The 14,354-nt window shown below is 39.1% G+C and overlaps 1 protein-coding gene across 1 annotated transcript in view; it reads left to right on the top strand.

Annotated features, from left to right (window-relative positions):
- Positions 1-14,354, top strand: part of LOC141497213 (uncharacterized) — a 58,633-nt gene that overhangs the window by 19,868 nt on the left and 24,411 nt on the right. The window contains exons 7-8 of the mRNA XM_074199860.1: positions 832-1,669; positions 4,655-4,662. Of these exons, the coding sequence (XP_074055961.1) occupies positions 832-1,669; positions 4,655-4,662 (846 nt within the window). The remainder of the gene's footprint in view (positions 1-831; positions 1,670-4,654; positions 4,663-14,354) is intronic.

The following is a 14,354-nucleotide window of genomic DNA, read 5'->3' as shown; positions in this document are numbered from 1 at the left end:
ATTCTATTTCATTCTATTTTTTCAATTATACGTTAAGAACATTTTTCCACAATCATTCCCATGTATATTTGTATTACAAAATTTTCTTCCACTCTCCCTTCCCATCTCCCTCCCCTCATCAATGAACAGTCTAGTGAACATTATATATGCACATTTGTGTTTGAGATATTCACATAGTAGTCATTTTCTGTATGAGAAATTATGTTGGTCATTTTCCAAAATGAAGGACAAGGACAAAACCATGAATTGCATTTGAATGAGGGTGTGCGATGCTGTTTCACCAGCCTCACTTTCTCCTCCAGAGACATCTGGGTCTAAGCTCATGGCTTATATTGTGAATATCATGAAAATGTCATGAGAATGCCTGTGTCCTAGGTATAGTTGATATTTGTTGTTGGGATGCAATGGGCCCTTATGTGCAACTCTTTATATATTAAAATATCCTTAGGATATAAGCTAGTGCCATTTTTAACTGATTGTTTCTCTCTATGTAAGATTAAATGGGGTTTTTTTTGAGGAGGGCAGATTACTAGTTAATGAGGTTAGGGTCTATCTGGGCTGGGAAGGGGGAAACAAATATATGTGAGATATATAGTGTTTGGTTGCATTTGTTTTCTTGTTTCGTTCTTTCAGGTGAAGAGATGAGACTTGAAATGAAAGAGAATATTGGGAAACTGAGCCTTTCTGTGAAAGAAACTCACAAGCAAAGTATCATGAATGACAGTGCCTGTGACTTCATGTGGAGAGAATTCTGCATTACACCTGAGAGAATCCAAACTGGAGAGCAACCTCATGATTTTAATCAATGGGGAACGGGTTTTTCATTGAAAGCCTCTCTTCTTAAACATCAGAGAATCCATACTGGGAAAAAACCTTATGAATGTAATCAGTGTGGAAAGGCTTTTACTGGAAGGACCCATCTTACTGCACATCAGAGGATCCACACTGGAGAGAAACCTTTTGAATGTAATCAATGTGGAAAGGCTTTTAAAAGCAAGTCATATCTTAATACACATCAGAGGATCCACACTGGAGAGAAACCTTATGAATGTAATCAGTGTGGAAAGTCTTTTTCATTCAAAGAGACTCATGTTAAACATCAGAGAATCCACAAGGGAGAGAAACCTTATGAATGTAATCAATGTGGAAAGACTTTTACAATCAAGTCATATCTTACTACACATCAGAAAATCCACACTGGAGAGAAACCTTATGAATGTAGTCAATGTGGAAAGGTTTTTACAAGTAAGGCATATCTCAATGTGCATCAGAAGATCCACACTGGAGAGAAACCTTATGAATGTAATCAATGTGGAAAGTTTTTTTCCTTCAAGGAAAATCATATTAAACATCAGAAAATCCACACTGAAGAGAAACCTTATGAATGTAATCAGTGTGGAAAGGCTTTTACAATCAAGTCATATCTTACCACACATCAGAGGCTCCACACTGGAGATAAACCTTATGAATGTAATCAGTGTGGAAAGTCTTTTACAAACAAGTCATATCTTACTAGACATCAGAGGAGCCACACTGGAGAGAAACCTTATGAATGTAATCAGTGTGGAAAGGCTTTTTCATTGAAGGGCACTCTTATTAAACATCAGAGAATCCACACTGGAGAGAAACCTTATGACTGTACTCAATGTGGAAAGGCTTTTACAAACAAGTCATCTCTTACTTTACATCAGAGGATCCATACTAGAGAGAAACCTTATGAATATGATCGGAGTTTCCTAAACTAGTATTGTAATAAAGGACTACCTTGTTCTCAAAAACAAATGCCTTCAGAATAAGAAAAACTACTGTTAGTATAATGGCAACTGGAAGAAAATACTTGATTACCAGAAGAGAGCAGAGTTTGCACAGTGGAGTACAATTTCAGGAAAATTAGGGGAAATTTTATATCTTCCAGAGGGTACGGATGAGCACCTTTTCAGCCTCCATTGAGATCACTGCAGGTGTCTACTGATTGTTGTGACTCAGTGATCATGGTGATGAAGGGATTCTAATAAACTTGAGACAGAGCAGAACACTTGTGTAAAAAAGAAAAGCAGCCACTACTCTGTTGGGAAGGGGTTTCTAAAGGCATGATCCTTAAATGATTTTGCAGAATCAAAGCAGAGTTCATTGACTTCTGGAGAATGTGATTTGGCATCCTGGTTCAACCAAAGTGACCTTTTCCTTTGGCCTGTTCACCTAATTCTGAAAGCTATCAAGTGAATGAAAACTTTTCTAGGAACTTTGAAAGAGTTTAAGAAGATAAAGTCTTTTGGTGAAGCTAGGTGCAGTGGATAGAGCACTGACTCTGGAATCAGGAGGACCTGGTTTAAATTTGACTTAAGACACTTAATAATTTCCTAGCTGTGTGACCTTGGACCAGTCACAATTCCATTGCCTTGCCAAAAATAGAGAAGATACAGAATCTTGTTTTTCTAACTCTGATCAAGTTGGTAGGCAGACAAGAAGCAAACAAGGGAAATGGAAATCTTATTTTTTGCTTCCAGAAATTGATAATATTGTAAACTAAGGTCTAATTTGTCCTTTTATTAAAACAAATGATTATAAGATATCATTGACGCTTCCTATTCTTCCTATTTTCATAACTCATTCTGGGATCTGCATATTGTCAGCACTTCCCAAGGGTTGTGATCCACATAGAGGTCCGATCACTCCTTTCCTGATCAGAGTTCAACAAGTCCTTGATCTAAATTTGATTCTCTTAATTGCTATTGGATTTTCTCACTATTTGCCTACTTACAGATTCTATGTCTTCAGAGGAGTTGACCTACTGGCTCCTCTGGCTCCCCTTTGATCTTGGTTGGTTAGATCACTTCATACTGGTTGATGCATAGAGTTGAAGGGGGGAACTTCCTCTACATCTTGTTCTGTGGCACATTGCTTAAGAATCTTAAGTTTTTGAACCTTTTTTCTTGCTCAGTACAAAGCTGTACCCTCTCTTTCTCCTGACCCCTCTTTCTCCACCCTAGAACTGTGATCAGATGATAGGTGACAGAATTATGAGTTGGTCCCCATTCCTTCTTCCAGTGCTGATTCAGGGGTCACCTGAGATTTCCTTTTGCTCTGGTATTAGCTGTTCAGTCACAGACTTCTTCAAGTCCTTGGGCTTAGAAATGAACCCCTAACACTCCCATGGGTACCTGATACCACTACCCTTGGGTTTCCTTCTTGGCCAGTCCCTATCCCTGTGTACACTTGACTTTGCTGTTTATCATCCTAAAGCTATGATAGGTACAAAAAAATGACTAATGGCAGTTTTTTCTTTCCTGGTTACAATTTGCTCTAGGTGCTTGTTGATGTTTTCAGGGTAAGGCTTAGTAAGTCAGAATTAGAAGGGAAGCTGGGTTAAAAATTTTAAATATCCCTATAGCCATTTTGAGTCTAACTTTGAACAGCAATTTGTTAGGTTTTTGTTTTTGATTTCTATTTATCTATAGGTTGAAAAACCACTTTATAGGGGCAGCTAGGTGGCATAGTGGATAAAGCACTAGCCTTGGAGTCAAAAGTACCTGGGTTCAAATCCGGTCTCAGACACTTGATAATGACCTAGCTGTGTGGCCTTGGGCAAGCCACTTAACCCCGTTTGCCTTGCAAAAACCTAAAAAAAAAACGAAAAACCACTTTATAGAGATGCCAGTGGCAGACTTTTTGAGCACACAAATTGCAATTCATCAGGAAATGATGAAAATCTCACATATAGAATTGATATGGGAAAAGAGCTACTTTTTAAACAAAACCCATCTTCAAAAAGAAATCCCATATATTAAAGAGATCATTTCCACCTGAATGAACAATATGGAAATTTGAAAACAATTTGAACAATACTGAAAAATAGAACCTGGGGGGCGGAGCCAAGATGGCGACAAGAACAGATCATGTCTTAGGCGCTCTCATAAAATTCATAAGCTAAGGACTCTAAACTAAACTTTCAAGAGACAGAACCCACAGAGGGACCCAGTGAGGCAGTTCTCCTACCCAAGATAACCTGGAAAAGAGCGGGAAGGCTCTGCTCCCCGGGGTCAGAGGGGCGGCCCGGCCCGCCAGAGGGGTGGCCCGCCAGAGCCAAAGAACTTCAGCCTCCCGGAGGCAGCCCCAGGGCGCTGGGAGCCCCAGCTCACAGCAGCGGGGGAGTCTCCTGAGCTATGCCCTGGGGAGCACTGGGCACAAATTGGGGGAGCAGTGGGGGGACCTCTGCCAGAGGGAGTGAAGTCCAGCCCTCAGGGCACACATAGCAGGGTGGCCACTGCATTCCAGATCCAAGAAACAGAAGCAGGTGGAGCCGTCTAGCCCCCCCCACATAGAACAGCAGGGACCCCCCCCCCACCTCTGCCCCATGGCAGAGGGGGGCCGCTTATGGTCATTCACAGACCAGGAGGGAGGACAGAGCCTCACACACTGAGATCCTTGTGGGAGTGTCCCTGACCATACCTACAATTATTACTATTATTTTTTTATTTTAATTTTTTTCTCTCCCCTTTACTTTATCACTCAAGTGAGTGTATTTTGTGGGGGGAGGGGTATTCTGTTTACTCTTAAACAAGAATATTTTATTAATGTGTAAAAAAACATTTGTACAAATCAGGGAGTTTCTCTCTAAACATGCTTTTCAATTGCTAAATTGACTTGACTAAAGGTATCAGAGTGGAAAAAGAAATAAATAACGCTCTTTAGTCACCAAAAAAAAAAGAAAAGAAAAATAGAACCTATAGATTCTTATATTTCATTTATACATACTAATTTTTATGTAATCACCCTATGATCCCTAAAAGTTGTATATATTTGATATTGGTGGTGTGTAATCTGCAGGAAAAAAACTATGGTAAAACTATGCCCATGCTCTGTGTCATCTCAACTTTCAAGTGTTGTCTGTGACTTCCATAAAACTCTCATTTCATTTGTTCTGTCAACCATGTTATATTGAAACCTTGATAGGGAAATTTTAGTTCTGCTTTGGTAGAATGGTTGTGTAGGTCCACAATGATTTTATAAGGATCTCAGATCTCTATGGTGCATGTCTAGCAACCATGGTTTTCGAAGAACTAAGTTTTCTCTGTGGCAGGAATGCAAAGCCAAGTGGCATCTTGGCCTTATGATTACAACTTTGTGGCAGTGCAATGACACAGGGAGCCTAGAATCAAGGGCTTCTCTGGTGCCCTGACAAACAAACAGTGAAGACCTGGGATCACTGGCACATGAATCATCTATCTTCATGACAGTTTGAAAACAATTTGAGCAAAATTGAAAAACAGAAAGAACAGTAGGTTCTTATATTGTACTTATAAGCACTTGGAGTTTTATGTAATCACTTCTTGATCTACAAAAGCCCATATTGAGGGGCAGCTGGGTGGCACAGTGGATAGAGCACCAGCCCTGGAGTCAGGAGTATCTAAGTTGAAATCCAGCCTCAGACACTTAATAATGACCTAGCTGTGTGGCCTTGGGCAAGCCACTTAACCTCATTGTCTTGCAAAAACTAAAAAAAAAAAAATTTAGCTCATGAGACCATGTTCTCAATCATTCAAAGGCTATGAACCTCTTAAGATGGGGAAGTGGTATAAGAGGAACAAGTGTGAATCATGCTGTCAACTTTCATTCAAAATAATTGTGAACTCACTACTATACGACATATATTCATACATGAGATGGCATGTATGTTTATTAAATTCTCTTTGTGGGGCGGGTAGGTGATGCAGTGGATAGAGCACCAACCCTGGTGTCAGGAGTTACCTGAGTTCAGATCAGGCATGAGACACTTAGTAATTACCTAGCTGTGTGGCCTTGGGCAAGTCACTTAACCCCGTTTGCCTTGCAAAAATCTAAAAAAAATAATGTGAAGGAAGGGGATCTGGCCATACTCAACTTGTATTATAAAATAATAATTATCAAAACAGTCTCTAATTAAAGATTAGAATGATAGATCAGGGGAGTAGATTAGGAAAACATTGCAATACAGTAAATTACTGTGATAATCTAGTAGATGATAGAGGTAAAGAACCAAGCTTTCAGAACAAAAACATTTGACAAAAAATTGTTGCAAAAAGTTGAAAACAACATGGCAGAAATTAGGTATAAATAACATCTCACACTTTATAACATGAGGTCAAAATGGGCACATGGTTGCTCGTAAATCATGCTGCTGAGCAAATGAAGCAAATCTCAAATTATTTATCAGTCTATGAATAGAGGAAGAATTTAAGGCCAACAAAAAATACAAAAATCAAACATAGACTATTTTGATTATATAGAATTAAAAAGCTTTTAGGCCAAACAAAATCAAAAGGAAAGGAGAAAACTAGTATAAACATTTGTAACGGATATTTGTATTTTTCAACTATAGAGGGAAGTGAAATTAGCAAAAATACAACACATTCACCAATTGAAAAATCATTAAAGGATTATGAATAGACAGTGTTCAGACAAAGAAATCAAAACTATCTCTAGACGTGTGAAACATGCTCTAAATCACTATTGATTAGAAAAAGGCAAATTAAAACAGTTTTAAGGTACCATCTCTTATCTATCAGATACAACAGAATGGGAAAATGATAAATGTTGGAAGTGAAGTGGGAAAACTGGGACCCTGATGCACTGTTGGTGGAACTGTGGACTGATCCAGCCATTCAGGAGACTAATTTGAAATGCTCCCCAAAGGGCTATAGAGTTCTGCAAATCTGTTGATCCATCAACACCACTGTCAGCTCTAAAGACTAAAGTCAGTTTTTTTTAAAGGGAAAAAGATCAAATTATACAAAAATATTTACAGGATCTCTTTGTGGTGCCTAAGAAAGCAATTGGGGAATGTCAAAACAAGCTGTTATGGGATTGTGATGGAATATTGTGACAAGGAGGATGGCATATGGAGGAAAAAGACTAATATGGAAATGGTTTGCAACAATGCAAATGCATAACCATTATCACACTGCTTATAATCATGAGGAATGTGGGGAGGTGTGCATATGTGAGTTTGTGTGTGCACACAGTACCAGAGTGGCATTAAAAGTCAATCCAGGACTGAAGTGGTCCTTGGAAGTTGACTATAATGTAGGAGAACTTGAAAAAAAATGGAGAACAGCAGTTTTTGGGTAGGAGGACTCAATACTCAAAACCCTAAGGGCCCAATGAATCAGTTAAAAACACAGAAGGAACAGCTAGTGGCACAGTGGATAGAGCACCGGCCCTGGAGTCAGGAGTACCTGAGTTCAAATCCAGCCTCAGACGCTTAATAATGACCTAGCTGTGTGGCCTTGGGCAAGCCACTTTAACCCCATTACCTTGCAAAAAAAAACAAAAACCTAAAAAAAAAAAACCCAGAAGTGAATAGGGCAGTGTGGTTACAAAGAGGTTCAATTTCAACCTTTTTTTTGGTAAGGAAACAATCCATAAGAAGACATTGCCAGTTTCACAAACACTCCCCTGTGTCTATTGAAATAGCTTTCGTTACTCAGGTTGATCTGATGTTTGTTCTTCATTCTTCAAGAAGACCAAGACATCAGGGAAGTGATGCCATGACAAGCACATGAATTGGATTTGAGTGAGGGGTACTGTGCTAAGTCACCAGCCACATCTCCAGTCATCTGGGTTCAGTGGCCAGATAAGAATCAGGATGATTGGAGATGGTCCTGGATCCAAGGCAATCAGGGTTACATGACTTACCCAAAGTCATACAGCAAGTAATTGCCAAGTGTCTGAGACTGACTTTGAAATCCTGTCATCCTGACTTCAAGGCCAGTGCTCCATCCTTTACACCAACCACACAGATGCCCCTCCTTGGACCAGTTTGGAGATAGCCTGTACTCACCTGAAGTGGGGGTCTGAGATTCCCAGGATCCATTCCCTCCTCCTGAGTCAGAGCTCTCCCTCCAACAGGTCCTTTGCCTCCCCACTTCTCCAGTCCCCAGGTAACTTAGACATATTCTAAACTACAGAAAAAGGGAAAGTTGAGGATGCAGAGACACTGGAATAAAACTACAAGGAAAAGACCAGGGGAAAGCTCAGACTTGGAAACGAAGTTCAATCTGGAATTCAAGCCTGAGGAGACTGTAAGATGTTGAGGCAGGAAATCTTTTTGTAGTGGCAAAGAATTGGAAACTGAGGGAATGCCCATCAATAAAGGAATGGATGAACAAGTTACGGATTATGAATATTATGAAGTACTATTGTTCTACATGAAAATGAGTGACCAGACTTTAGAGAAGCACAAAAAGAATTACATGAACTGATGCTGAGCAAAGGGAACAGAATCAAGGAAATATTGTATACAGTAACAATAACATTGTGAGTTGATCAACTATGAGGGCTGCAGCTACTCTCAGCAGTCCAGAGATTAAAGACAACCTTGAGAGACCCCTTCTTGGACAAGACCATCCACATCTAGGTAGGGGTGGGGATCGCCAGAATCTAAATGTATTCCATGTTTACTTTTATAAAACTTTTCTTAGACTTCTGACCAAGATGGCGGAGAGAAGACAGGTATTATGTTAAGGTCTCCTGGTTTCCCCTCAGAAATAACATGAAACCTCTTAAAATTCTATCAACAAAACCCAGAAAAAGAAGCCAGGAACATTTACCAACAAGGTCTGTCTCAGGGTACCATGGGCGAACCAGGAACAGAGAATAGGGAACCAGTGAAGGTGGGGTGAAGCTAGAGGACTGACATTAGCCATGGAGGCTTTGGGTAGTGGTGGATCCGAGGACAAATCTTAGCCTTGGAATCTTTGACTCGGGGAGGGGAGGTCAGGGGAGTCCCAGCAGGGCTAGAGGGCAATTTCCAGCACAGAGTGTTACAGAGTGCTGGCCAACATCAATCCACTTGGAGCCCTCTACCCAGAACAAACACAGTCACAGCACCCTCCCACCCTGCCCCAGGCAGAGGTGTGGACAGCAGAGCTCCCTCTGCTGAATAGGGAGAGTAACATTCTAGTCCCAGGGCCCAGCCCACATTGTTCAAGGATAATTCAGACCCTGCTGCTCCCCCATACCCTCCTGGCCTAGGGAAAGGGCCTTACAGCAAGGCCAGAGAAAACAACCAGCACCCCCTATTGGCCAGCCCACTTGTAAGTTTAGATAACAATTCCCTTACCAGTCCTTGGCAGATGGTTATATACAGTAGTAATCACAATTTTCTTTACCATAATGCAGGTACCATCATTTCATCTCACATGAGTCTTAGTCAACCTATCTCTATAAGTTGTACATTCCAGAATATGTATCCTACTTCCAGACATAAGTTTACAGCTATTTGCTACTCCCCAGGAAAATATCCTGGCCAGACTCAGTAATATGCCACTGGTGTTTCTGTCTTCTGGACCAGAATCCTGTGCCACAGTGCACTTCTGACCAGGAACTGAGAATCTAAGCTGAGCCCAGGGGACTGGCACCCAAATATAATTCTCAAACTTCTGTGGATCACCACAAGTCCAACAGTTAGCCACACCAAAGGGCTGACCAATGACTTCTGTCAGCTAGATTCTCCTCCCACCACTACTGATACTCCATTGTCTAATTCAGAAATAGGACTCACCCTAGATAGTATATACATAATCATGTAGGATATAATCATATCACCCAATAATCTCCCTCCTTTTCTCTCAATGAAGAACATCTTCACCCTGCTTCTCTTCCTCCTTTCTATAAGGAGAGAGGCATAATTAGGGATATCACACTTAGAGAATCAAGGGGAAGTTACAGCTTCAAACCCCATGATTACTTAATGTACACAAAAACAAGAGATAGTGGAGATGAATTGGTCCAATGTCTCTCCTCTCTTCTCTTCGCTTCTCCCATGGACCCATCTGCATCCTCTGAATACATGTTCCAAAAAGGTCTTCTCCTTATTGAGGTCCTATCTTTTGGTGAAGAAACTGCTTGACATTTTACTCAGATCAAAATAAATGTTTTCATCACAATACAATGTGATTCTGGATCTTATTGCAATTTATATTTTGCCTTACTCATTGTCATATTGACATACCTACTTCACTTCAACACAATAAACTTCCATAACTGCTTCACTGCATGAATAAACTCCACTGTTAATTTAAGCTTGTAACTGTCTTACCTTTTGCTCTCATGACAATGACTCATCCTCAACCAAAATGAATTTTTCCCACAATTTCCCTAAATATACCATAGATTTTCCTTTTCCTGATATACTTATTTGACTCACATTCCTTTCCTCAACCTAAATCTTGAAACTGTAATTATCCTAAAAATTTCCCATTCTTTTTTTATTTGTTTTATTTTTAGGGTTTGTTTGCAAGGCAAATGTCCTTAAGTGGCTTGCCCACACAGCTAGGTAATTATTAAGTGTCTGAGGTGGGATTTGAACTCAGGTACTCCTAAATCCAGGGCCAGTGCTCTATCCACTGCACCACCTAGCTTCCCCCCATTCTTCTTCTTACCTAAATTATCTAAACATGCAGGTGATTGCAGGTATCAAAGTCGCACACCTAACCTATCTAGCAATTAAATCTAATTGACCCAAAACTTCTTACTATAAAGATCCAGGACATCAAATAAAAATTCCTTTATAGGTATTATTTTTGAATGTCAAATGTTCAGACAAAAGTCATGTTGGTAATCAGATATCTTAGCCCAGATTTATTCTACCGTAAGACATTATCCAAAAAATCGGTTTTGTGGGAATCAAGTTAAAAGTGTCCAATCTCAGGCCACACAAAAAAGCTGCCCCTTTGACTGAATATCCATGTCACCTGAAATGTTCAGTCATTTCACTTCCTTAACTCCAATATGTTATTGACCCAATAACACTTCCTTTTTTTGCTGACCACCCTGGTATCTGACATAAAAGAGAAAACTGATCAAAAGTCCCATGATCAAACATAGTAATTTTACCAAATTAGAATTTCTTTTTTTTTTTTTTTTGGTTTTTGCAAGGCAATGGGGGTTAAGTAGCTTGCCCAAGGCCACACAGCTAGGTCATTATTAAGTGTCTGAGGCTAGGTTTGAACTCAGGTACTCCTGACTCCAGGGCCAGTACTCTATCCACTGTACCACCTAGCCACCCCTCCAAATTAGAATTTCGAGTGAGACCAATTCACTAAATTACAATTATAGTATTAATGGAGTCCCAATTAATGAATCCCCTACCTAAAGCTCTGAGTCCTTCCTGGGTCCTAAAACCAGGAATTCTAACTATGATTGGCCCTACATACTTCATCTCCTACCTCTTATTTGAGTCCTCTGATCTCCAGACCCACATCCCTTTGTCTGAAATCATATCTATCTCTATATAAAAATGGTGTATCAGATTTCCCCTTGGGGAACCCTCCTCCTAGCCTGTTGTATTTTACAACAAATAAATACCTCCTTTGGCCAGGAGATTGTCTATTATCTCTTAAATTCTCACATAACAATTAAGCTAAATATCATGACAGAAAAATCTCAAATTATCTTTCTTCTGTCTATTTTCCTCATATTATATAGATCCTTTTACTTCAAAGCAAACAACCACAGTTTTGGAATATATACATATATATTTATGTATATAAATACATATATATATGTATATGTGTGTATGTATGTGTAATATATATATTATATATGTGTATGTATATCCAAAACAAGCCCAATTTTCATATATAACTGAAAATTTTCTATGCATAACCTTGTTTAATTATTAGTCATCCTTAACATTCAAATCCTTGTTTATAGAATTCTTTCAAGCCATTAGAACAAGATGACTTTAAATTTCCCATGTTATTACCTCCAAGATAACCAAACAGCAGTAAGAATACTACATGAATTTCCAGATTGTACAAAACAGTCTTTGCATTATTAAATTATATATGTACTCACAGATCTATCCCAGAAGAGGTCATAATTTCTGATATTCCCTTATTGTATCTTCAAAGAAATTAAATGTTAATTCCGGTCTTTAACATTACAGTATTCAAATAGCTTATCTGTTCACAAAACATGATATAATCTCTCTGCAGTTACAGAAGAATACCACATAACAAATAAATACATCTTACTCATCAATAAGTTACCCTACAATGAGACCATACAATTGCTATTTGTTCAGTCATCAATGAGAGTCCCTTACATCAGTTGTGCCCAGATCTGCCAAGAATCTAATCTCAAATATGATACATTTAAAACCCCAATGTAATTCTTATTTATGCTATGGTTAATTCAATGGCAAAGGATTAAATCATTATATGAAACCTCAGTTCATCTAATTTGCTATCAATTCTACAACTAAACTTACCAACAATTTAGTTTGATAAAAGCTTTAGAGAACTTTGTACAGAGAACTGAGCATTCACATTCAAAAAACCCCATCCAAAATAAAATGCAATTTTTATCATTATTAGACTTAACATTAAAATGAATTATTTTTCCCAAAAGAAATCATCAAATACCCCTATAACATAATTATGTATTTTTCTTCCTAGAAATACAGTCCCATTTTCCTTTAACTCAAAGATGTTACAATAGTTTAAAACCCCAAACCACTTTAACAATCTAGATTATTTAATTCCTCTCATTCCATACAAATTTTGTCAGAATGTAACAACACTAATAACCTACTTTTTTTTAGGTTTTTTTGCAAGGCAAATGGGGTTAAGTGGCTTGCCCAAGGCCACACAGCTAGTTAATTATTAAGTGTCCGAGGCTGGATTTGAACCCAGGTCCTCCTGACTCCAGGGTCAGTGTTTTATCCACTGTGCCACCTAGCCAGCCCAATAACCTACTTTTAAATTTCAAATTGGATTCCCAAAACTTTAGTTCACAAATGGATCAAGAGGTGGCCAGGTAGCGCAGTGGATAGAGCACCAACCCTGGAGTCAGGAGGACCTGAGTTCAAATCCGACCCTAGACACTTAATAATGACCTAGCTGTGTGGCCTTAGGCAAGCCACTTAACCCCATTTGCCTTGCAAAACCTAAAAAAAAAAAGAAATGTTAAGGGTTTTTTGCACTTTGAAAGGCTTTGTTCCTACCCCTTCATTCCAATCACTGGCTGAGGTCACAATCTAATTAATACATTGGTCCCCATACATTTTCCCCACCCTGCTCATTATACTAATTCTCAGGGTCCATTCTTAGGGACAAAGGTACCCTCACTATCAAGGGGGCCCAATCTGAGGACAAGACTGAATATTGCTCTGGTTTATGGTATAACACTGCAACTCACCCTCATAGAGACAGATTCAAATGGGGAAGAGTAACTCAAATGTCTATTGGAAGCCCAGATTCCAGGCCATGCCAAGGTTGAATCTCCATCCACTTGCTTGTCATTCTTCCTGGCCTGCATTTATTTCAAAGACCAGGTGTCAAAGTAGGCCCATCAGGAACGTGGATCTGAAGGAGGTTATGTAGATCTAGTTACAGAAACTTTACAGCCCAAAGCATTCTGGAATCTCCCTTTTCATCACAACAAGAAAAAAATGGAGCTCTTTCCAGAGACATCACTAGACTTCTGAGGTGAGGATTCCAATGGATCAGCAACCTAGAAGTGGATGAGAATTCAACCATGTTCTCTTTCCCAGAGAACAGACCTAGTATACAGATATTTCTTAAAAGGAAGACAGTTGAGCGTGTAAATATAGACAATTGAACTGGTCTAGAAAGGCTAGTTACCAAGATCCAACTCTGTCTTTATATACTTTTTAAAGTCATTACCACAGTAGCCTCTGCTCTTCTCTTTCCTATCTTAACTAGATCAACTACAAATTATTTTTCTATTTGATTACCTTCTATTTTGTCCGTGTTGAGGATGACAATTGCGAAAGAGGATGTTTCCCACTATGCTCTGATTTTGTTCTATTCATGTACTGCGGACTCTTAAATTTTGATCTGGTTGAGTCTTTTTTTTTTTTAACTTTTTTCAAGGCAATGGGTCAGGTGCTCTATCCCCAGAGCAACCAGGAAGACCTTTCTAAAGATAATAGTACAAAAAAAAACTTGCCACTAGAAGGAGGTACAGGAAATTTGGAAATGTACCTATTACCATGGTGATTATAGGGCTTATCTAAAAGACCCTTGGAAATAAAGGGGTGATCTGGGACTTGTTATCTAGACTTAAGGGCAAACTCAGAAATCTGAAGAAATCTCATCAAAATACAAGAGGAGGAATTGAGTGGGATAAAGTCTGAGATTTCTTCAGTAGAATATTATAGATTGGAGAATAGTTAACTAGGTGCCCCTCCTCCCTTGACAAAACAATTTCTGGGATATTGGGGAAGAGTCAATTGACCCCACCTTATCTGTTGAAGTCCAGATGACCATTCAATTCCTGGAACTGAAGAGATAATCTGGTTTCAGTTTGAATTATATGCTTTTTCCTAGATTGTAAAGACCACATTC

Source organism: Macrotis lagotis, chromosome X (assembly GCF_037893015.1).
Source record: "Macrotis lagotis isolate mMagLag1 chromosome X, bilby.v1.9.chrom.fasta, whole genome shotgun sequence".
NCBI classification, from domain to species: Eukaryota; Metazoa; Chordata; class Mammalia; order Peramelemorphia; family Peramelidae; genus Macrotis; species Macrotis lagotis.
The sequence above is the reverse complement of the archived record's forward strand: the minus strand, read 5'-3'. Positions and strand labels throughout refer to the sequence as shown.